Source organism: Nanorana parkeri, unplaced genomic scaffold (genome assembly GCF_000935625.1).
Source record: "Nanorana parkeri isolate BGI_ZX_2015 unplaced genomic scaffold, ASM93562v1 scaffold16, whole genome shotgun sequence".
In the NCBI taxonomy this organism is placed as follows: domain Eukaryota; kingdom Metazoa; phylum Chordata; class Amphibia; order Anura; family Dicroglossidae; genus Nanorana; species Nanorana parkeri.
Genome location: NW_017306284.1, coordinates 3,167,462 through 3,191,834, shown reverse-complemented (window position 1 = coordinate 3,191,834; position 24,373 = coordinate 3,167,462). Strand labels below are relative to the sequence as shown.

Here is a 24,373-nt window from a genome sequence, read left to right as displayed (position 1 = left end):
AAGTTTTGAAAGAATTCAGGAGGTATGGTAATACTGAACAGGGCCATTATTTGTTGAACAAAGAGTCACTTCAACGCTGCATGCTCATGATGTGACATTCTGAATATGTCCTGGAACAACTATTTGCATATTATGGGTCTGACAGGTCACTGGCTACACACTTGTTCCAGGTCAGTAGCTCACATTGAAGCAAGGATAAAATTGACAGTTTAAAAAAACAAGAGAGCAGCAAATAATGTTTTAAATTACCCTGTCACTAGAATTAAAACATCCAAAAGAGGCCTGACTTATAAAGGAAATACTTAATGCTCACCTGTCATTCTGCCTGCACTGCTAAAGCTTGCTGATGAATCTTTAGCATTCAACACCTCTGGGTGTCTTAAATGCCTGGTACCCCTCTGTGCATTGTGGTTTGATCCAGCAGCCACTAAATCACTTGCTAGAGGGCACATTAGCGAAGTTTCGGGGTCGACAAATCAAACCATGTTATTTAGCAGGAGTGGGGACCAAAAATGGAGGGTAGTGAAGACATTGTAACTCCACAGGAGTTACGGTATTGGTGGCTACTCATCGGCCATAGAAGTTACATCATCAGTAGCCACCCATTGGCTGAAGGGAAGTGGTTCACCCTAAGGAGAAGATGGTGGCAATGGTGGACAGAGTGGCGTCTGGAGCCTGAGCCTGTCATCGCTGAGCACAATAGAATGTAAGCATCCCATAATAAGCCAGTATAGTGTGCATACTGGCACAATTTAGCAAAAGCTAATCACCATGCAGCGAACTTTAGATCTGCTTTTAAGAGACTCGCTCATGTTTTAAAGATACTGCAGCCAAAAGTCTCCAGCAGGATAGAAGTTAGTACACTCACCTCTCCAGTGGCCCAAGACTGCTAACTCCTCTCAGTACCAGCACTGCAGCCTCCACCAGTATCTCCAGTATTAGAATGACTGCATTATCTGCTGCTTACTGGACCCTTCCTCCTGTTAAGACTTACAGGTGAAACTCGAATAATTAGAATATCGAGCAAAAGTAATTGCAGTAAGTGCTGTAAAAGGGGCCCAAACCAAGTACTGAGTACATATGCATGCTTGTACTTTTCAGAAGTCCGATATTGTTCTATGTACAATCCTTGTTTTATTGATTGCATGTAATAATCTACTTTTTTGAGGTTGTGGATTTGGGGTTCCTGGGGTTTTCATGAGCTGTAAGCCATAATCATCACAATTATGACAAATCACGGCTTGAACTATCTTGCTTTGCATGTAATGAGTCTATCTCATATATTAGTTTCACCTTTTAAGTTGCATTAGTGAAATAAATGAACTTTGCACGATATTCTAATTATTCGAGTTTCACCTGTATAGTGATGTAGGGGTCCAAGAAAGAGACACAGTGTGCAGCAGAGGACATTTCACACTCCTGGAGATTTTTAATGCCGAATGGACTAATGGAGGCTTCAGCTCCAGAACAGAGGGGAGGTAGAAGTCATGGGCGACTGAAGAGCATAGTGCCTGTTCTCTTGCAAAACATTTTCAGGTGCAGTTTTTTAAAACTGACCCTGTAACTTTAACTACACATAGTATCCATACAAAGTATAACACAGAGGGCAAAATAACATAATCTAGCAGAGCCTTTCCTCAACCTAGGGTGTCATATGGCTTTGTCAGGGATGCCGTCAACTTTTCGCACAGTGTCATGCTTTTCCATGGTGCTGGCAGGTCAGACTTCATACCAGGAGGGGCACCCGATCTGAAAGGGGGGCACTGATTTGAATGGGGCTTCTGATGTGATGGGGGGTTTATTATGTGGAAGAGAGAGAGGTCATTTTTTTTCCTTCTTGCATGGGGTGCCCCCTTTACATGAATACCAAACCCCTGTCTAGGATATGGGTTCTGGGAAGGGGCCGGCACAAGTGATTTTTAAAAATTTATGTTTTTTACATTTTCGACTGGGGTGCCTTAAGATTTTGCATACTTGTAGAGGGTGACATGACTGCAAAAAGGTTAAGAAAATACAATCTTTTAACTAACAAAAAAATCTTCACAATCGCCAATGAACATGTGCATTAAGTGACAGCAAAATGAACGACTGAAAAGTTTGTTATGTACAAGGACTGACCATATGGCTCCTTGTATTTACCATGTCCTGATGTATTTTGCAATAATACACGTCACAGAACAAGACAAAACAATAACACTACATAAATATACTAAAATATACTAATGCAAACTGTGTAACATTATTTCCACAGAACTGATCAGCTTCTGGGTTAATACAGAGCAGAAATGTAAATGTTAAAGTCCCCCCACCCCTCTCTCTCTCCCTCTCCTTCTATATATATACAGTATACAGAGAATGAACAGCTCACACATAACACGAGTCAGGAAAAGTTACCATAGCTGTAATACTCCCACGTAGCATTAACTGGCCACCAGCCCAAATCTTCTTAAAAGATTCCTGTAGATCAAGTTCATTGACTATCTTACCAGGTTCAATCAATCTAATTTTAACAGCATGTACATCTAGGCTGCCTTAAAGGACAGCGGTATTAGCAAACTTTCCTCTGTTAGCATGTGAATTTACTTATACAAGTCAGCTGAGCGATCTGTCTGTACAAAACCGTCTATTCAGTTTTATTCACAGTAACCTGCCTTAAAGCCCTTCTTCAAGCAATTTTAAACCAGCACCTCTCTCTAATCCCCAACGTCCCCCACTACCCATTCACAATTAACAAAAAAAAAACCTCCACCACTATATGCCCCTTGCAGGCGGCTCTTCCGGGAGTGGAGACTTTGTGATCCCCCACTTCCACCTCCAACTGCTCCCTTCATCGTGACATCATCAGAGGACAGCCAACATGAAGTGTGCACGCCACTATCTGCAGCTGTAAAGCCCATCTCCAGGCAAAGCTCTACCCCTTACATTCCATCCCACTCACCCACTTAGCAGTTTGAAAAAAATAAAAATTATATACATATATATATATATATATCAATCACTAAATGCTGTGTGTTGACTGAAACACTGTAAGGCAAAGGAGCAGTGTGTGCAGTAACCTGCAACAACCATAGAGATCACTGACCTCTATAGAGACTCCCATGCACCATAGAGTGTAACTGATTCAGTCATTCTGGTTTGGAATAAGGAAACAACAGTGGTTAGTCTGTTCGCTTCAACTTGCTTCCTACTCCATTTGCAGAATGGCTGCAAAACTGGTAACAAAATATCAATGCAGTAAGGAGGTTTTTACACTGCTTAATCCTATCCTGCCGTGCTCAGAAAAAGAAGCTTTGAAGGGTCTAAAGGTGGCAATACACATAGTGAGCAGTGTACAATCTAGGTACCAGAGACTGCAAGCAAAGGAATATTCATCAATTAAAATACCAAATGATGCAACACCCTTAACATCACCTAAAAATATCAATTAAATGTTAACAATCAGTCATATCAATCACATAATTTCCTGTATTATGAGTGGTTCTCCAGCAAACATGCAGATATTTGAGCGATCAGAAGCAGTTGACAAAATTCCTCCACAGCTGATCAACATGGCAGAGTTGAAGGATTCCAGCTGCTTTTTTACTACTGCAGGTTATCAATCAATCATTTGATTATTATAGGCAATACTTCTACTGTTATTTCCTCCATCTCTGACACACAAGATTTGGTGTTACTGAGACTGTGGTCTAAGAGACACCGCTGCCGAGTACTCCAACCACAGCGGCATCTCCGGCTCTTACTTCAAGTCCTGTTGCATTCAAAACACTTGAGATTTCCTAGCAGCAAACCATCTCCTCACTAAACATCAATCCACAAACGCCGCTCCTGCTACAACATCTAAATGGGAGGAACAGAGCGAAATACAGATGAGCAGAATCTTATAAATATTATTTTCTATTACATCTGAATTCCACCTCAATTGCTAAAGTAAATGTTGGGCAAAGCGAATGAATTCATGTTGTAACTATATGGATGTAAAAAAGCAATTGACTGTGACCTCAAAATACATGAAAAACAAAAACAAGTAGGATGTCCACATCTCCAGTTCAATGGGTGCCTGCAATACATGAAGAGGACAGGTCTACACTTCAGAGCAATCTCAGCTATCTATAGCAGAGAGGGGGGCTGAAGGAGAGAGAGCAGGAGAGAGAAAGAGAGAGAGAGAGAGAAAGTGAGTGGGAGAGGAAAAGAGAAAGAAAGTGAGAAGAGAACAGGAGGACAATTTGAGCATATCTACAGTTTCAGCTTATACTACCACAGAGACATGAAAGCTGGGACCAATCATCAGCTCCTAAAGTGTTTTTAAACCCAAACACTAGTGAAGGGGTGGACAAATCCCAGGAGCCAGATCGCCAATGCTCCTTAAAAATGACAGCCAGCGCATAACTTTTGAGGTGTTCTCTGGATGTCAATGGAGCTGGCTCCTAAAAAAAAACCTAGCTGGCTCCTGGATAGTACAGACTGGCTCCTGAATTCCATAATAATTTCTCCACCCCTGCTCTAGGGGCATATTTATAAAGGAGTGAATCTGACATTGAGGCTTTGGTGTTGTATTACAAGAAGCATCTCAAAGTTGTTAAGCAATGTAGCAGCAAGTTGAAGTCCCTAGGCCAGTGGTTACAACACAGAGTGATGCAACAGCTGTCATTTCAGACCCGACCACAGCCCTGGCAGCGGGAAATTTCTTGCAATGGTTATGTGACAAAGGAGAGGACAGAGCATACCAACAGAGAAAATAGAGGGTGCTGAATGTGCTGACTTCCAGATGTAACCATGATCAGTAAAAAAAACACTCAGTTCCAAAGATACTACGCTCACAACCAGGACTTCAGTTCCATAGAGGAAACCCTACATTTTGTGGTGAAATAGCTGCACAAGGACGTGACCCGCACCAGTATTATATACTAATTTATCCCTACTTATACAGCGTTAGAGAGAGCATAAGTTGAGGCCGCAGCAAAAGAGAGCTTCTTATTATTGCTTAAAGACTTCAGACAACTTAGAGAATACATGGGGGACTCTTACCTAATAAAAAGGTATTTAAAGCAGGTTCCTCCAGGTACCTGCATCCTTAGATGATCTTCACTGAGACCTGGGATCCCCATAACCCATATCACTAATAGCAACCACAGCTTCTAAGTTACTCTGTTGGACCGCCCAATTTTGCACTCTTCACCTTGCTTCCATATTGGCCAGTGTGATGTGTGAATGCCAGTCACCAAGGGCAGCCAACAGAAAGGCACAAATGGCAGAAGGAAGTGAACCAGAAGCATGTTTAGGAGGCTGTGTCAGCTATTTGGGCACTGGATTGGTGGATCGTGCCTGCTCTATAGTGTCCAAGTATCTAAAACTATTTTGCTATATACTGTATATCTATATCTATATATACATATATATGTATATATAGATATAGATATATATTTCAGATCCTGCAGAATCTTCAGACGATAGTTTATTTACTGCTGAGATTGTCAACTTTGGTAGAAGGAGAGGAGAGTACTCAATGTCTTCTTTGCAAGGGAACATTTATTTTGAATTTTAGTGTCAGAGTCACTTTGAACCACAGGGTCACTTGCATCCAAAGAACACCCTTATAAAAGATAAGCTTACCATACCATTCTAGCAGCCCTAAATTAACCCTTGCAGTGGGGCTGCCCCTGCACTGCAAGGGTTAAGTGCTCGTTCTGTTTCTAGGGTGTAAAAGATACTCTCACCTGACCCTTGGTCCCACAGCGATGACTGCTCACCTCTCTCTTTCCCTCCACTCTGGCGGTGGAATGTCCCTCAACGTCCTCACATATAATACAAGTGAATGAACGTGATTACGTCAATGGGTCCTTAGACTGCCGGAATTGTTCTAGCAGCCAGGCAGGACCAAGGATTCGGTGAGTATATCTTTTTTTTTTTATACCCTAGACCAAAACAAGCACTTAACCCTTGCAGTGCAGGGGAAACTCCACTGGAAGGCTTAATTTTTATTCTACCCAGAGTTGGTCTTTAAATTAGTGGCTGCTTTGCATCTCCCTTGGGCCCAGCAGGTATTCTACATTTCTAGGTTTGTAGAATAGTTGCTCCTCCTCAGCACAAAGTGGTTCCTCCTGCTGGCTTGTACATCTCTATAGGAAGTACAAGCTGATGGGAGAAACCACAGCATGTGGCAGGGGTAACAATTATTTAACATCCCCAATGGTCAAATACCTGCCATGGCCAAAAAAACAGCCAATCGGTGGAGTTTTAACAGACAATCACTGGAAAGATAAGTATAGAACCATGCCTTTGCAGGGTGTTCTTTGAGTAAACATGACCCTGTGGTGACCTGTGCTCAACATAGTCCAATTTCCCCTGAGTTGCTGTGACAAATCAGTCAATCAGTTGAAGCAGCAGTGGGATGAAGGAGGGATCTGGGCCCGGGACTTTTGGTATACAGTGATAAGCCCCTTTTAGGCGAGTCTAATAAACAAGCATGGCCATGTTAAAGTGCCTAGAGACTTTGACAATATTTGTATGTTTATAGACCCGACACTATCTGGCAGAGCCCGTTTGGGGGAAAGTTGACCACTCTGGGGATAACACACAGCCTGGGGAATGGCCACTGAGAGGATTACACACGACTTGGGGGCTAGCCACTGAGGGGATAACACACAGTTGAGACAGAGTTTCCCTAAAACAACGGGAGCTCACAGGGCTCTTCACTACTGATTTTATATCCAACTGTAACCAGTGCAAGCTTACATGTTCATAGAAAAATGGTTCATCTTGCGTCTGTAGGCAGCTTGAGGATCACGCATTAAAGGATATTTATGGTCAAAAACTAAAAATAAATATGTAATTCTATATTGAATTTTCATAAGTCCAATACCGCTCCTAATAACCATATCTATCTAGAAGTTTAGAAACTTACTTATTACTTACTTCTATGATCCCCATAGAATGTACTTCCTCAATGTACTGACACAATTTCACAGCCCTGTGAATATGCACTTCCATGCGTCACCACTGTCAGAAAGCATGCTGTCTAAACTACAACTTAACTCTTCCCCCCCTCTCTCAAAGTGAACACAGGAAATGCAGACAATGTAGCATTATCATTGTTTTCTGGGAGCAATGCATGGTGGGATTGTATCACATCAAGCACCAGGGAAAGAGATGCAAAGCACACTGGGAATCCAGGAAGTTGGTGAAAGTGATGGGCAGACAGATGTATGACACATGTAGACAGACACATGTATTCATATTACAATGCTGATGTTATAACAGTATAGTATATGCTGGGACTCTTCAACTCCTTTAAGCAAGTCTTATCAAAGCTAACCTGGGATTACTAAATCCACCCAATTCTGAGATTTGTCCAGCACTGCTGATAAATACTTATTGACCTGTGGCTGCACAACACACTGTCAAATAATTAGTTTGACTGTATACTCAACAATTATTTACACAGTTACCCAATTGCCAACAATTACAGAGAGAGAGAGAGAGAGAGAGAGAGAGAGAGAGAGAGAGAGAGAGAGAGAGAGAGAGAGAGAGAGAGAGAGAGAGAGAGAGAGAGAGAGGGAGAGACAGACAGATAGACAGACAGACAGACAGACAGATAGATAGATAGATAGATAGATAGATAGATAGACTAGGGATATATTAGGGATTCACCGATACCGATACAACTGTAGTATCAAAATTTACAAAATAAAAACTATAACATGATAACACTAATCTGTTACGTAGATAATTTTATTTATTTGCATTATTTGAGGTGCCTTTACACTAAATTCCCTCCATATTCTGGTCCTATTCCAGGTTCTTTACATCCTTTCTCCAGTATACAGGGGTGGGCAACTCTGGCCCTCTACCTGTTGTGGAACTACAAGTCCCCTTAGGCATTGCAAGTCTTACAGTTACAGGCATGACTCCCTGAGTTTTGTTGGGATTTGTAGTTAAAGCACAGCATGGAGGGCCGCAGTTGGCCACCCCTGGTCTACACACACCTTTTCCGCATTAGCTGACACTCACATGGACTTTGACATCAGCCCTCACAGATATCAGTCATCCAGCAGAGGAGGCTGGGAGCAGAGGCAGCGGCTGTGCTGGTGGACAGCTCCATGGTGCTGAAGTGGATGTGCACTTCCCAGGCACACCATCTCCAATCCATCTCCCCCTATAGCCATTGCTGGTGACCCCCTACTGATGCAGATTCCTTCCACATCCTCATCTCAGAGCTCAGGCCATACCGGGAACGGAGCACTGGGCTTCGGATGTGTTTGTGGAAAAAGATGGCAGCTGTTATAACCCACCCAAAGCCTCTGTGTGCTAGGCCTCAACACTATCAGAGGGGAACAGCACAGGTTTGTGGCTGTCAGCTTAAATCAGAGCACTTTCCTTTACAATCACAACACCTTCAAGTGGATTTAAACTCAATCACTAAAATCTCATATAATCTTCATCACGTTGATATCATTTCAAGAGTCATTTTTAATTTTTGTAAAACTGCAGCTTTATGACAAGATATACCTTGTGATACTGCCACAACAGTCCATATGCAGACAGCTCCTGTTATAGGGTGACAACGTTTGCCCCTGTCTACCAAACGTGCTACCGTGTTGTCACCCGATCACATGGTCACCCAGTATAGGCTACAAGCAGCTCACGGCAAAGGCATGTTCCGCCATTGCCACCAGAGCAATGACATGCAGCAGCTGCTGGAGTGCATGCATGCAGACAGGAAGTGGTCGTCGCAGCAATGTGATGCAAAGGGTATCACCAGAGCAATAAGACACGGCTGCCACTGGAGTGCACGCATACAGACCGGAAATAGCTGCAAAGAGACTGCAGAAGCCCCGCAGCATTGTGATGCAAAAGATTGTCACCTGAAGAATGGCACGCGGCTGATGGCGGAATGCAGACATACAGACAGGAAGTGGCTACAAAGTGACAGCAGAAGCTCCGCAGCACTGTGATGCAAAAGGTTTTCACCCAAGCAATGACATGTGACTGCCGTGCATGCATGCAGACAGGTAGTGGCTGCAAAGCGACTACAGAAGCTCCGCAGCACCGTAATTCAAAAAGGTTGTCGCCCAAGCAATGACACATGGCTGCCGCCAGAATGCAAGCATGCAGACAGGAAGTGACTGCAAAGTGACTGCAGAAGCTGCACAGCACCATGATGCTAAAAAAGGATGAAAAACACTATTGTTTAGATGCAATTGTTTATAATACTTAGACCAACAGCAAGCCAAACGCCATCCAACTAAGGCTTCCATCTACTTTAAGGACAGTGCTGCTTATCTTGGCCTCCTGATTGACCAGGCATGTAGCCAATGCAACCATTGAACCTGTATGCAGCCATGATGTATCTCAAACCCCCCCCCCTTCCTTCCCTTGCTTTTCCTTCCAGCCTAGACCTGGATACAAAATCACAGAAGAGAGGGAACACATGTATCCACAAACATGGACACAGATCAACAAATCCATAAGCAATCACAGCGCCCGTCAACCGGATCAAGCAGCCCTACCGGGGGGGCAAAGGGGGGAGCCATTGACAACATCAAGACATAGATAGACACACCGCTCCAAATGAACCAGAGCACAGCAGCTGGGGACTATCAGGCCTTTTGTATTGATCAGTGGATGGAGAAGGAGGAGGGGATGAGAATGGGGATTGGGATGGGGATAGGGGGGGTACCACCATTCCAGATCTGATCATTGCACCCCATCCAGCACCTATGCATCTAGAAGCATCAACATCAGCCATGTGTAGGAGACATGAGAAGACATTGTAGACCTGTGTGTGAGTGTATATGAGGGTGGGTTGATCACAAGGCATCATTAGACTAGAGTGCAGGAGGAGCCTGTCATACATTGCAGCCTTGGCTCTGGCCAAGAAGGAAAGACATGCTTACTTGAGTACAGACTGCTCCTTCTCCTCTTCCTTCTTCTGCCGGTCCATGACGGCCAGGATGGTCTTCCTCTCGTCCTCTGTCAGGTGGCTGAGGTCCGGCATCTCGGGCAGGATGGTCTGTGCAGGAGGCAGAGGGCCGCCCTTGGGCCCGAGAGGAGCAGACATGTTGGTGGATGAGCAAATACTGAACCTCAAGCAGCTCGGTGCTGAGACATAGAACATAAATCACACGGATCTGCAGCGAGCCTTTAAATCACAGATCTACATGGAGAAGAGGATGGAGGGAGGGGGGACAGGAGGGGGAAGGGGGGGGGGCAATAAAAAATGTTAAAAAAACTGCAGATCTGCCCCTAAATGAAGCTGCTGGAGGAATTGGTGACACACATTATGCTAGAAATAAAAGAGCATCCGTACAAAGTGATACTTCCAACCGGGGCTGCCTGTTCCTGGAGGGACATTCCAGCTTTGGTGCTATGGGAGCAAAATACCCCCCAACCCTCCCCTGGTGTGGATAGTCCCCCCTCCCCCCTTGCACCCCACGGACGGTGCAAGGTGTCCCCTGATCGTGAGCTAAAAGGGGGGCTGGAGAGAGGCGATCGGTGACAAGCAGCAGCAGCAGCTGGAGAGAGATGGGGGAGGAGGAGGATGCTGAGTGCAGGCAGCTGAGCATGCGTTGGTCACAGCTAGGTGGAAGAGGAGGAGGTGATGGAGAGAGATCCTCTTCCGGAGGCTCACTGGTGACCAGATGGCTCCTACTAGAGATGGGCACATGCAAAAACACCGGGGACCGGAGCCCGGACACCACCGGAGCGCAGCAACCATGGAGCACGTCAGGCTATGGGTACCCTGGATGATGAACAATGTAACAAGTCAGGCTATGGGTACCCTGGATGATGAACAATGTAACAAGTCAGGCTATGGGTACCCTGGATGATGAACAATGTAACAACTCAGGCAATGTGTATCCTGGATGATTAAAAATATAAAAAATCAGGCTATGAGTATCCTGGTTGATGAACAATGTAACAAGTCAGGCTATGAGGATCCTGGGTGATGAACAGTGGAATAAGTCAGTTAATATGTATCCTGGATGATGAAAAATATTTAAAAAATCACGCTATGGGTACCCTGGATGATGAACATTGTAACAAGTCAGGCTATGGGTACCCTGGATGATGAACATTGTAACAAGTCAGGCTATGGGTATCCTGGATGATGAACAATGTAACAAGTCAGGCTATTAGGATCCTGGGTGATGAACAATGTAACAAGTCAGGTAATGTGTATCCTGGATGATGAAAAATATAAACAATCAGGCTATGAGTACCCTGGTTGATGAACAATGTAACAAGTCAGGCTATGAATATCCTGAAAGATGAACATTGTAACAAGTCAGGCTATGGGTACCCTTACCCTGGATGATGAACAATGTAACAAGTTAAGCAATGAGTATCCTGGCTGATGAACAAAGTAACAAGTCAGGCTATGAGGATCCTGGATGATGAACAATGTAACAAGTTGCAATTTATTGGCCATAAAAGGTGTACGGAGATTCTGCCCTGGGGAGACATTTTTTTATTGTTTAAAACCGCTTTTAAAGGAGCAGTGATTTGACAATCACTTAAAGTGACATTAGAGTCAAATAAATCCCCCCCCAATGTTAATGTCAGCACTTAAAAAAATAAATGATGTCTCTTTATCCGATCTTCTTCTTTCCTGATGTTTTCATGTGTCCCTCCAGCGGTGCGGCGGCTCTCCGATCCAGCGCTGACTCCTCTGTCCTTGCTGGCACTTCTGATCCCACGGTGTCTGCATGCGGGGTGCACGCGTCCATACACTTACCTTGCGTCTCTCCTCGTCTCCCGGCCGAAAATCCGAACTGCGCATGCGCCCACCCCAAGATGCTTTGCGGCCGCCGGAGCAGTTTCGGATTTCAGACGGGAGCGCGTGGCGAAGACAGGGTAGGTTTAAACCGCTGTTAAAGCATTTTTAAACTTTTTGCCTATATCTACTGCTTGCTAGGAGTAGATATATCTAAAAAAACTAAAACGGAGGCTTTAGAAATCCTTTAAAGGAAATAAATAAAAATGAAAAATCCCTTTAAATATTGTGCCTGGGGGGTCCCCTTGAACTGCCTGCAAAGTGGCACATCTGTACAATGTATAGAACCTGCTGCAGCAAAAATTACATTTGTATAAAGCGTGTGGTTCCCCCTCCCAAACAATACCAGACCCTCTAGGTCTGGTAAGAATGTTAGGAAGGACCCCATTTGAAAAAAAAAAAAGAAAGAAAAAAAAGTGTGGGGTTCCCCTCCAAAAGTCATACCAGACCCTGAAGGTCTGGTAGGAATTTTAGAAGGGACCTCATGTAAATAAAAAACTAAAAAAAAAGTGTGTAGGGTTCATCCCTGAAAGTCATACCAGGCCCTTAAGGTCTAACCAGACCCTTGATCCGAGCACAAGCCTGGCAGGGCAGGAAAGGGGGGGGGGGCGATAGAGCGCCCCCCCCTCCCCTCCCTGCGATACCAGGCCACATGCCCTCTGGGAGGGTGCTTTTCCAGGGTCGCCCCTGGAAAATCAACTTGTCCCCATGCCGATAGGGACAAGGGCCTCTTCTCCACAAGCCCTGGGGCGTTGGTTGTGGGGGTGTGGTCAGGTGCAAGGCTTTAGCCAATCAGGGCTTCACAAGGTGCAGTGCCTTGTGGGGCGCTCGGCGGGCTGTGTGTTTGCCAAGCACACAAACTGCTGATGTTTGAGTCGAACTCACGTCGACCATCGAGCTCATGCCTAGTGGAAACATTATTTGCAGCTTCTGGCTTCTGTATCTATTTAAGGTGGACTTTTCGGTAATTTTATAACCTGGCATGAATAAACTCCTGACATGTCACAATATGCAGTAAAAGGCTCAGTTAGCACCTAGGCCTTTTGTAGCTCGAGGCTACAAAACACTCAACACAGGGAATCGCATGGTTTTCTATGACCCCTGTTCACATATGAACATTCTGTTGCCTAGCAAAAAATCTGTAGCTTGAAAAAGGACATGAGCTTCTTTTCGGGAAGATTTCAGTGTGTTTGTCCCTGTAGACTTCATTAGAAATGCCTTAAAACATGCATCACAAGCATTTATTATGCATTTTTGGAGCGTTTTCTGGGTGTTATTGCATGATTTCCCAGATGCTACTGTTTTCCATTGGGCCAAATAGAAAAACGCCTGAAGCTGAACACCTGCAAAATGCTCAAAAACACTTTAAAATGCTCATATATGCATGTAAACACGCTCAGTTGTGCTTTAAAAAAAAATGCCTAAAAAAACCCAACACTCAGGTGTGAATTCAGGCTATTGGTGTGTTTTTTCGGAAACGCACAACCTTTTTATCATAAGAAAGCAGGACTTAGGTTTCAGGGAAGTTTCCATTCTTCGGGGTGGAATGATGGCCAGCTTCATTCATTCAACCTATTTGCTGTGTGTTCACATATGAGTCCGTTTAGTGTTGCAGTAGTGTTGCAGTACAAGTTGGCATAATGGTGCACCCCAATGTGTGGATTCAAGATAACCTGAACTGGCTGTCATGAATCTGCCCCCATAGGGTGCATCATCACTCCAACTTGGGTTCACTGTACTGGTTCATTAAACAGCTCTCATCTGTCATTACATGAGCTCATCTGTCATTACAAGGATCACCTACCCCCAATATCGGACAAAAAGAAGATCCTGCGATGTCATGTGACCAGCCAGAAAACAGCTGAATTTAAGATAGGTCAGCAATGACAGATCCCTTATTTCTCTCAGTACGTGGTTGCTTTAAAGAGTAGGTGTAGGCTAACATCTTAGTATACAGTTACAGAACATATTTGTATACTGTGTCACCTGCCAACATATTTTAAATCATGTTCATATGGTTTTCCAATCCAGACCTTGCCACCAGACACCATAACCTGGCCGTTTCCTTTTCACCAGTCCAGTCAAAGCAAAGTAACTGGGTTTAGGCTGTGGCTTGACAATGAAGGTACAAATGTTTGAAGCTCTGTGCTCCCTCCTCCAACCGGCGAGCTCCATTTGATAGATCTATGGCACTGTTCGATGCATTAAAGACTGATTGGCTACATCACTTATCCTTCTGTCCCATTCTCAAAGCTGATGATTACAGGAGGTGCAAAGAATTAAAATAACAGGTTCCCCTAATAACCCTCCCAAGCCTTTCCCCCAACTGCTTATACCTTTCCTATGTTCCTTTTCTGCCTTATTTGCTTGCCAGAGGAAAGAGAAAAAGCCCCGTGCAAACTCCTGACTGGTATGGTGTGGGGCAGATTAAGAGCATCATGGGCCCGGTGCTGTCGGTCGGTCAGGAAGCATCAGAGGCGGCCTTATGAAGCCCCAGCAAGCGGCCACCTAATATGCCTGATTAGAGAGCCGATGGCGCCTCTGCCTAAGTGTGTTCAGCCCAGCCAGTCCTGATTGTCATGGCCAAGCCTATTTAAAGTGGTGGGCCTGGAGCTGGCACTTTAGTAACGTTATACCTTACACAGGGCTAAGGATCACCTTCCCACTACCATGTGACAGTGGTTGAGTCTGGGAATTGGCAACTCAGCTACCCAGCGATGCATTGTGGAAAGAATCGGAGAGAGTCCATCTCTCCCCCATATTTGGAAATACCAGGTATCTTATTTGCCTCAGGTGGGTGAACAGGAAGGGAAGGACAGGAGCAGGAGGTTTGCGATGGATTAATGGTTTAACCTATTAGCTAACCACTTTACATGTGGCTTCCACTCTCCCAGCTGGATTTTGTATTAACGTTTTGTTACAGAAAGAGAAGAAAGGAGGCATGGGGTCACCCAACTCTCCAAGTTTGTCAGGATCAGAGCCAGGAACTATTTTTGGATTACCTTGCCAATGGAGACCTAAGGAGGTATATGGAGGCAGAGCATACCTTCCAGCTTTCTGAGATGAGAAAGAGGGACATGATGTTCCTCGCCCCCGCAGTCCAGAAGGGTTTCATAAGTATATGTATACATTTTTGGTCTACGACCAATTGGTTCCATTAAAAATGGGGGCATGTTTTTTGTGGTTGTGGCTAGAAAATGGGCATAGTCAGTAGGGTGTCCCCAGTTTTAATTTTTGGCAACCGTAGCAGACATGTGAACACCCAGGAAGTTACGAACGATCTGCATCTATATGTTTATTTCTTTTATATTGTTAGCACTTCCTACCTCTGCTAAATGTATTGGATGTAATGTACTGTATGTATGGTTGTGGTTTGTTAGTACCTACCAAGTCTTCTGAATATACACAATGTATATTTGTTTTTATATGTTTTTCCAACACTTTTTAGGTCTACTGAGAAACTGCCCCATTACCTCGAATGTAGAAGAGATCACATGACACCTTGTAAAATGTTAAAAGACAGAAAGCCTAGGTTTTTTTTTTTCTTTCTTTACTATCATTTTAATTACAAATCAGCAACTTGAAGTATGCAGACCTATTTGGGTTAATTGCATTCACATTACATATGTTTAATTTGCATCACAGTGTACGTCACCAGCAGCTGAGGAATAGCAAATGCCAGCAACTAATTTTTCATTAGCTGAAAGGGATAAGAAAAGGTCAGAAGTATATATATATATATATAGTGCAATATAGTGCAATGTAAATGGGTAAGCTGTATTAGTCCAGTAGACAAGATGTCAAAAAACAAACAAAGGTACAGTAGAAAAAAAACCAAACAAAAACGCAGTATTGCAGTGTGCAATGATACCTTTCTTATTGGACTAACAAAATATATAAAAGACAAGCTTTCGAGAGTGATTTTACATTTCAACGCCATAAAGCATGGAGAATTGCAGGACAACAGTGGATTAGGGTCACAGGGAGTTCTTGTATTAGGGTTACAGTGAGGCTTAGGTTTAGGGTAACAGGGAGGGTTTGTATCAGGGTTACAGGGAAGGTAATGTAAAGGTTAGGGTTACAGAGAGGATTAGGGTGATGGTTACAGAGAGGCTACATGTAATGGTTAGTGTGAGGGTTACAAAAGAGTAGTTTAGGAGTTAGGATGTCAGGCAAGTTTAGTGTGATGGTTAAAGTTGCAGGGAGGATTAGTGTGACGGTTAGGGGTACAGGGAGGGTTAGTATGAGGGTTAGGGTTACAGGGAGGATTAGCATGGGGGTTAGGTTTATCGGGAGGTTTAGTGTACTGTAAGGGTTAGGGTTACCGGGAGGATTAGTGTGAGGGTTAGAGTTACAGGGAGGATTTGCATGATGGTTAGGGTTACAGGGAGGATTTGCATGATGGTTAGGGTTACAGGGAGGATTAGCGTAAGGGCTAGGGTTACAGGGAGGATTAGTGTGGGGGTTAGGGTTACAGGGAGGATTAGTGTAAAAGTTAGGGGTACAGAGAGAATTAGTGTTGGGGTTAGGGGTACAGAAGGATTAGGGTTACAGTGAGGATTAGTGTAAGAGTTAAGGTACAGGGAGGATTAGTGTAAGGGTTAGGGTTACAGGGAAGATTAGTGTAAGAGTTAGGGTACAGGGAGGATTAGTGTAAGGATTAGAGTTACAGTGAGGATTAGTGTTGGGGTTAGGGGTACAGGGAGGGTTAGGGTTACAGTGAGGATTAGCATTGGGGTTAGGGCGGATTAGTGAGGAGATTTGGGTTACAGTGAGGATTAGTGTGAGGGTTAGGGTTACAGTGAAGATTAGTGTGGGGGTTGGAGTTACAGAGAGGGTTAGGGTACAGGTAGGATTAGTGTAAGGGTTAGAGTTACAGTGAGGATTAGTGTGAGGGTTAGGGTTACAGTGAAGATTAGTGTGGGGGTTGGAGTTACAGAGAGGGTTAGGGTACAGGTAGGATTAGTGTAAGGGTTAGAGTTACAGTGAGGATTAGCGTTGGGGTTAGGGGTACAGGGAGGGTTATGGTTACAGTGAGGATTAGCGTTGAGGTTAGGGCTACAGGGCGGATTAGTGAGGAGATTTGGGTTACAGGGATGATTAGTGTGGGGGTTAGGGTTACATGGAGGATTAGTGTGGGGGTTAGGAGTTACAGAGAGGGTTAGGGTACAGGTAGGATTAGTGTAAGGGTTAGAGTTACAGTGAGGATTAGCGTTGGGGTTAGGGGTACAGGGAGGGTTATGGTTACAGTGAGGATTAGCGTTCAGGTTAGGGCTACAGGGCGGATTAGTGAGGAGATTCGGGTTACAGGGATGATTAGTGTGGGGGTTAGGGTTACATGGAGGATTAGTGTGGGGGTTAGGATTACAGGTAGGATTAGTGTGAGGGTTAGGTTTACAGGGAGGATTAGTGTGAGGTTTAGGGTACACAGAAAGCTAGAGTTATATGGAGTTTAAGTGTGTTATAGAAAGGTTAGTGTCAGAATTAGGGTTACAGAGAGAGTTAATGACAAGATTACCGGGAGGGTAAAGAAAGGGCACAACAGCTGAATTACTATGATACTGTATACAGTAGGTCAGACTATTTGGAAGGAGAGCCCATTCACACCAATGCGATTTATTGCACATCAACACCGTTTAGCCATTGTTTTAAATAGTGCTAGTTCACATCTGTGTGATGCATTAACATATGTGGTCAATGTTTTAATGCATTGACATGCCTATTGATGGCAATTTTGGTGTACTGGAAAATGCATGATTGCTGATAACATTTGTAAAAACACATGAGAACAAGCATGGAAGGATACAAGTCCAGACAATGGGTAGGTTTAATGACAGTTTTTTGACCAGGTTATCAGTGATAGCCCACTAACAGAGGGAATATCCCTAATACCGGCTGAAACAAAACTAATCTGGTTCAGTAGTGGGTGACATAGCAGAGATTATTATACGATCAGATTATATCCTTAAACTGTATCTAAACCTCAAAAATATTGTATATATTGCAGTTTACCAATTCTTAGATGTGGTGGCTGCATTATTTTTCTTTATTTTCACCTGTTGATCCAACCGGTAACCCACTTCCTGTCTTACCGTGGCTCCACTATGTGGAGGAGCAACAGAGCCACCTTTGGACAGCAGCACTGTCACTCTGTGGGGAGGGTAGTGTTTATTTAGATTAACTTGACTAACAAATCAAATCTAAATTCCAGCTAACATTTTTGAGCAACTACAGCAAGGGTTCTTTATTTTTTTCCTCTTTTGGGTTAAAGGTTTTAGATAAATGAATACAAGCTGACCATTGTGAGCACCCCTGTCAGTGTTGAATGGTATGCCTTAACCCTCTGCCACTTTTGATGGATGGGTTGGTCTGTTAGCCTGTTCCACAGTACCTGCAGCTACAGGGGTCAGGGAGGGCTTGTTATAAAGCTCTATTATTGCGAGATTTTAACTTTAAAGCAAGTCAGGTAAATATATAATATTGCACTGGAATGGTCTTTAATCCAGTCTGCGGGAGGAGCTGGAGGATGCCTTCTACCTGCCAAAAGCCCAATTATAAAACTCAACAGATAAAGGTAAAATATATGCACAGAACTGCATGAGTCACAGCAGTGAGTCATCCCTTATCAGACAGTGTAGGGTGAATTTTTCACGAGAGACATCTATGTCTATAGAATGGGGATACTTGCTGTGTTCTCTCTTTAGATAACACATAGTGCTTTGGGAGCCCATTGTCATGTAATAAATGTTTACTTTTTAAAAAGTATATACACATATACAATATGTCCCTCCATTACATCATGAGCTGTGGCTTAAAACATATCTGCACATATTTTAAAATGTGATCTGGAGTGCCCCCACTCAACTCACTAGTTTATTTTGGTTTTGTGCTGCCCTAGGCATGACTAAACTCGGGCACCCCCAATCTAAATTAGCCCTCCCTTCCCATTTAAGACATTTTGCGTAACCTGTCAGTTGCTGGCTACAGCGTGGCATCTCATGTGGGCTGTGCGGGCTCTTAGGAGGCTGTGCAAGGTCTCAGGTGGGCTGCGCAGGCTCTCAGGAGGGATTTTGTGAATAAGTTAACAACTACCCCTTACTCATTTACAAAGTTGGGGGGGTCATCTGGGCAAAAAGGAGGTACCCAGATTCCTATAAACCCCCTGCCCGCAAACCCCCACAACCACCCGGCCTGGGCTGTGGGGAAGAGGCCCTTATCCTCATCAACATGGTGACAAGATGCTTCGCTAGGGGTTGGGCTCCCCCCTTAAATTCCTACCAGAGCTAAATGGTCTGGTATGAATTGGGGAAGGGGACTCTACAGCGGTTTTTTAATTTTAACATTTAAGAACACAAGTACATTCCAAATGACATTTGAAACATTTTTTGCATGCATCCGAATTTTCATTATAAAAAATTAGAATACCTTTGGATTTGTTATTTTTTTAAATTCGGAAATTTGAATGCATCCGAATGTTTGAATATGCCGAAATGTTTCCGAATTTCAGTTCGGAACGAAACAAATCTTACATGCCTAGTGCCTGTATTACAGCGCTGTAGCCTGTTTTGTATCACTATGGTAATGACAAGTTTACTATAGTCCCTAGTCTCAGCCACTGCAATGTTGAATAATGCACTTTGTACTTTTGTTCAGAGTAGTTTTGGATACAAAGCAGCAGTCACTTCTGCTGATTCAAAGGCTTCTGTATATTTTTTGCTTTATTTCTTTGTCCTAATTAATAGAACTGCCCCCTGTTGTCAGGTTCCCTTTCTTCCTACTGATTCTATGCAGCCTGTGCTGTGAACCGCTTCCCAGAAGCCTTTGCTGCCACTTCTTATTCATTACTCTGATTAAAGGAGAATCAAATTAATGGCACAGAGCAGTAAAATATGAAAACTTAGGTGTACAATGCCTTGCTGGGAAATAAAGCCATATTGCTTCTGTGACAAACTGTTTTAATCAAAGACCTAATTATGTTTGTATTAATATGGATTTAACTGTATAGCCTATAAGATTTCTTCTCTTTTATGAATGGCCTTATGTCAGGGTTCCAGGGGGTCTCCCTTAACCCCTGAATGTATAACAGTTTAATCTCAGCAGGCTAAGTGAAAATCATGAATTATTCTCAAACCCTGAATTTACTAAGTGTCAGATGTATGGCAATGAATATGAACGTTCTAGCACACATTTATAATATATATGAAGCCACACTATTATACTGTATATACATTGGTCAGCTATAACATTATGATCACTGAGAGATAAGTGATGAACATTGTTTTATATCGTTACAATGGCACCTGGAAGTGGGGAAGTGAACATTTTGTCACTGAGGTTGATGTGTTGGAAACAGAAAAAAAAATATGGGAAAGTGTAAGGATTTGAGTGACTTTGAAAGGGAACAAATTGTGATGTCCAGGTGACTGGGTCAGAGCAACTCCAAAATTGCAACTGTTGTGGTATGTTGCTGGTCTGCAGTGTTTAAGAGTTCAAGGTTTTGACTTGGCCTCCAAATTCTGCAGATCTCAATCCAATCAAGCATCTGTGGGATGTGCAGGAAAAACAAGTTCGGTCCATGGAGGCACCCCCTCACAACTTACAGGACTTAAAGGTTCTACTACTGATGGCTTGGTGACAGATGCCAAAGCATAGCCTGAAAGGCCTAATGGAGTCCATGGGTCAGGGCTAACTGGGATGTTCCACATCCTCCCCATTCAGCTGAGAAACCAATGATCAGGTCTGAATGCATGCTTGCGGGGTAGGGGAGAGGGTCATAAAGCTTATGTAAGCTCCAAGACAGACCTACACGGGGATAAGAATCATGATGCAGAAAGTAAAACAAGGTGACTTGAGAAAGTGGGGGGGGAAGAGTGTCTTAGCAAGAGAAACTGCCAATTTAACCTGAATGATACAGCACAATGTATGAAGTTCAGGCTGCTGGAGACTGAGTATACATCTGAACCACATACAGCTAAACCAGGAAGTGGTAAAAGGGCAAGTCAAAGTAATACTAGTAGAGCAAAGGTGCACATGAGTGAGGAGTTTTGCCACAATGAACAATGTAAAAACAAAAACCTCACCAACATAGAGAACCTTCTTCTGTCTTGAAAGGGCCTGTATTTTGCAGCAATGACACCCCCCCAGCTGTTGGTTTTAATGTATTCTATTCATTTCCAAAAAAAAAAAAAAATCCCTGGATTTTTGTTTTACCTGTAAAATCAGTTTCTTGGAGTACATTAGAGGACACAGAATTCTTTACTTCTTAGACCACCATGGGTTATATGCAACTGATTGGCATTCATGGGAGCAGATCATTAAAAACAGAGCAGAAGGGTTCGGGCTTCAGTAATTTACTCCAAGAAAAGGATTCTAAAAAGTAAGACAAAAACTCATATTATTAATTCTGCATTACAGGACACAGGCTTCTTTAATCCTTAGACCACTGAGACTTCCACTAAGGAGTGGGCAACTCGGCAACCCAGCAACCAAAGCCAGCAGGCCCACATAACAAATAGGTCAAGGAAGGGCTTGAACAAACTCAGAGAGTGGCTGGAACAAAGCTGCGATCAGATTTGACCATTTACACTTAAACATGGGAACTGAATTTGGACCAACCAGCTAGAGCAGTGGTGGCGAACCTTGGCACTCCAGCTGTGCCAAAACTACAAATCCCAACATGCATCTGCCTCTGGGAGTTATGTCTGTGGCTGTCAGAGCCTTGCAATGCCTCATGGGAGTTGTAGTTCCAAAACAGCTGGAGTGCCAAGGTTCGCCACCACTGAGCTAGAGTCTGGCAGATGGACATGGTCTCAACCGCAGGGTCTGTAAGGGGAAAATAAGGCCTTAAAGAGGCCTGTCTTCTTTCCACACAGTCTTTGAATACTGGGACAGCCTCACCAGGCACAGTTGTTAAAGCTTAACTCCAGCTATAAACCTAGTGTATACTTACATTGGTCCAGCTCGACACAATGTAAGCATAAATAATTTATCTCTAGTAGGGCCACAGGGATCCTATAAAAACACTGAAGTAGCTGTAGCTAATACAGTACTTTACAGCAATCTCCTGGGTCATATACTTCCACTGTGCTGAGTGACTTCCCTTCTGCTATGAAAACACAGAGGGATCACTTGAGGGGCACAGTGGCCAGTTGGGGAACACCTAATATTTTTATCAAAGAATACCAAAGCATTCTCTGAATAACGCCTAGTATTCATCATCCCTTCAGGAAACGGAGAAGTAGCTAGCGGAGACTCATGCACTTAGAAGGGGAGAATAAAGGGGCTCCTTAGTGGCTCCAGCGGTCCAAGGTCAAAAGAGCTGCAAGTTTCCCCATAAATACAGACACAGTGGCACTGCCTGGCCCAATCCAGTGGCTAGGGATAAATTGCGCCAATTAAATAAAGACAAAAGAAAAGGCACAGCCAAACCAATCCTGTTGCAAGCACAGCCCTCACTTATCAACTGACAGTTTTAGAGGGAGGGAATATCAAGCAGAGCCAAGCCCAATCCAGGTCTTATCCTCCTGGTGGGCATACCCGTGAAGGGGTCATCAGCGATAGGGTTATGTCACAGGGGAAGGTCAAGGTAAGCACATTTTAGAAGTATCCTGTGCCCCAAGTGACATAACAGGCCAGCCCCTCATCTCCTACCAGATAGAATCTGGGTACAGTCCTCTAAGGTAGAGTCAATCAATACAGAACCTGCAAGGTACGGCACAGTGGCTATGGAGCAGCATAAAATCTTACTGGAAGAAACATGAGAAAAAAATACTCAAGAAAAAAAAGTTTACGTCTCTAAGAGGAGAGATGATGTCCAACACCTAAGGACACTAGCAAAAAGCAGAGACCTGCTGGGAGTGGGAGGGGTTACAAAGGGTGTCCTTGCAGCCTTGTTTGCTAGTGTCCAATCACCTGAAGGGAGCTACATATAATCCAGTGGTCTAAGAGTTAAAGTGCTCTTGTGTCCTGTAAATGTTAAGAAATTAAATTTGTTGAAATCAAAAATATGGACACCACAGGCATGTAATTAACATCAGCGCAAAGGGCAGTTGCTGCCCACAGTACTCGGTAGTAAAATCCATAACTGCATACAAAAATAGGACCGCGCTGAGCACAGAGTGTCATCACATAAGCTAACCTCATAGTAACTGAAATTTTGCACGACTTTTATCTTACGAACATGTTGAAAACCCGCCGAGAATCGTACGTTTTTCGGCGGGTGTGTGGCATGTTTGTAAGATAAAAGCCAGATGGGCCGGTGTGTGCAAGCGCACACTGCCCGTTCGGCATTGCGGGTCATCGGAAGCCCGCCCCTCAGCGGGGCAGGCTTGCGATCATCGCAAGTACGATCTGCCTGTCCAAGATAGGCAGATCGTACGTTTTTTTAATTACCTTACAACCATCGCAAGACAAAAGTCTTGCGATGGTTGTAAGGTGTGTGCCCAGCATTAGGCTGGGCTCACACCTAGGCATATCGAATATGCGCGTTTGTATCGCGTTTCGTGCCGCACATTTTTACCGCGATTCACGTTTCCGAGCGCTACCTAGTTGTATGCCAACGGATACTTGTGGCAAATAAGCCCCAAAGACACTCCTGTACTTCTTTGGGCGTAGGGCATTCCTACGCGCTGTAAAACGCCTAGGTGGGAACCATGCCCATAGGCAATCATTGGTTTTCACAAGTTGAGTGTTTTACAGAGCGTAGGAATGCGCTGTAAAACGCCCAGGTGTGAACCAGGCCTTAGCATTTCCTATTTCAGTGCAGCTGAATCAAGAATAATGGCATCATAAAGGGGGAAGACATGGACACTAAATGATTTTCACTGAACCGGCTATCTTCTACTGTCAAAACGTGCGGGTGTTAAGTCATCCTGGGCCAGCAAGTCAAGATGGCTGAAGATGTTGGCGCTGTGGAGGGAGCTAACAGATATTGAGGGGAATTTATCAAAATGAGCAGACAAAATGTGGAGCAGCTTTGCATGGCAACCAATCAGCTTCTCTCTTCAGTTTGGTCAGTTAAGATTTGAAAATGAGCGAGAGAAGCGGATTGGCTGCCATGCAAAGCTGCTCCACATTTTGTCTGCTCATTTTGATAAATTCCCCTCAATATCTGTTAGCTCCCTCCACAGTGCCAACATCTTCAGCCATCTTGACTGGCTGGCCCAGGATGACTTAACACCCGCTCAGGAGCATTTGAGTTAATTGATTCTGCCACTGAGGCATGCAGAGAATTTACTTAGAGCTAAGCAAGCATATATCGGTGTAGATTCTACAGAAGCTTGTGAACAGGAAGGCAAGAAGCTTTTATTAAAGAATGCAATATATTAAAATAAAAAAAAAAACCTTCCTGACCCAGTATTTTGTTTTTCCTAGGTAAAATTCCACACCTGGTCAGACACACTTCTCTCTTTCTCTGCACTACAGGTCTGCGAGGAGGGTGAATTTCCACAAATGGTGGAGGAAAGGGGAAGGGGCGCTCGCTCGTCACCCCCCTTTCCTGACTTACTAGGCCTGTGCTTGGATTAAGGGTTTGGTTGGGAATTTTAGGGTGGACCCCATGTTCTTTTCCCCCTTGAAATAGAGTTCCTCTTTGAAATTCCT

General features: G+C 43.9%; 1 protein-coding gene across 1 annotated transcript in view; it reads right to left on the bottom strand.

Moving 5' to 3' along the window:
- The window catches only part of RIMS2 (regulating synaptic membrane exocytosis 2), a 532,133-nt gene extending 521,985 nt beyond the window's left edge, over window positions 1-10,148 (bottom strand). Inside the window, exon 1 of the mRNA XM_018559015.1 lies at window positions 9,894-10,148. Coding sequence (XP_018414517.1) covers window positions 9,894-10,114 — 221 coding nt within the window. The 5' untranslated portion in view covers window positions 10,115-10,148. The remainder of the gene's footprint in view (window positions 1-9,893) is intronic.
- Between the last annotated feature and the right edge of the window lie 14,225 nt (window positions 10,149-24,373).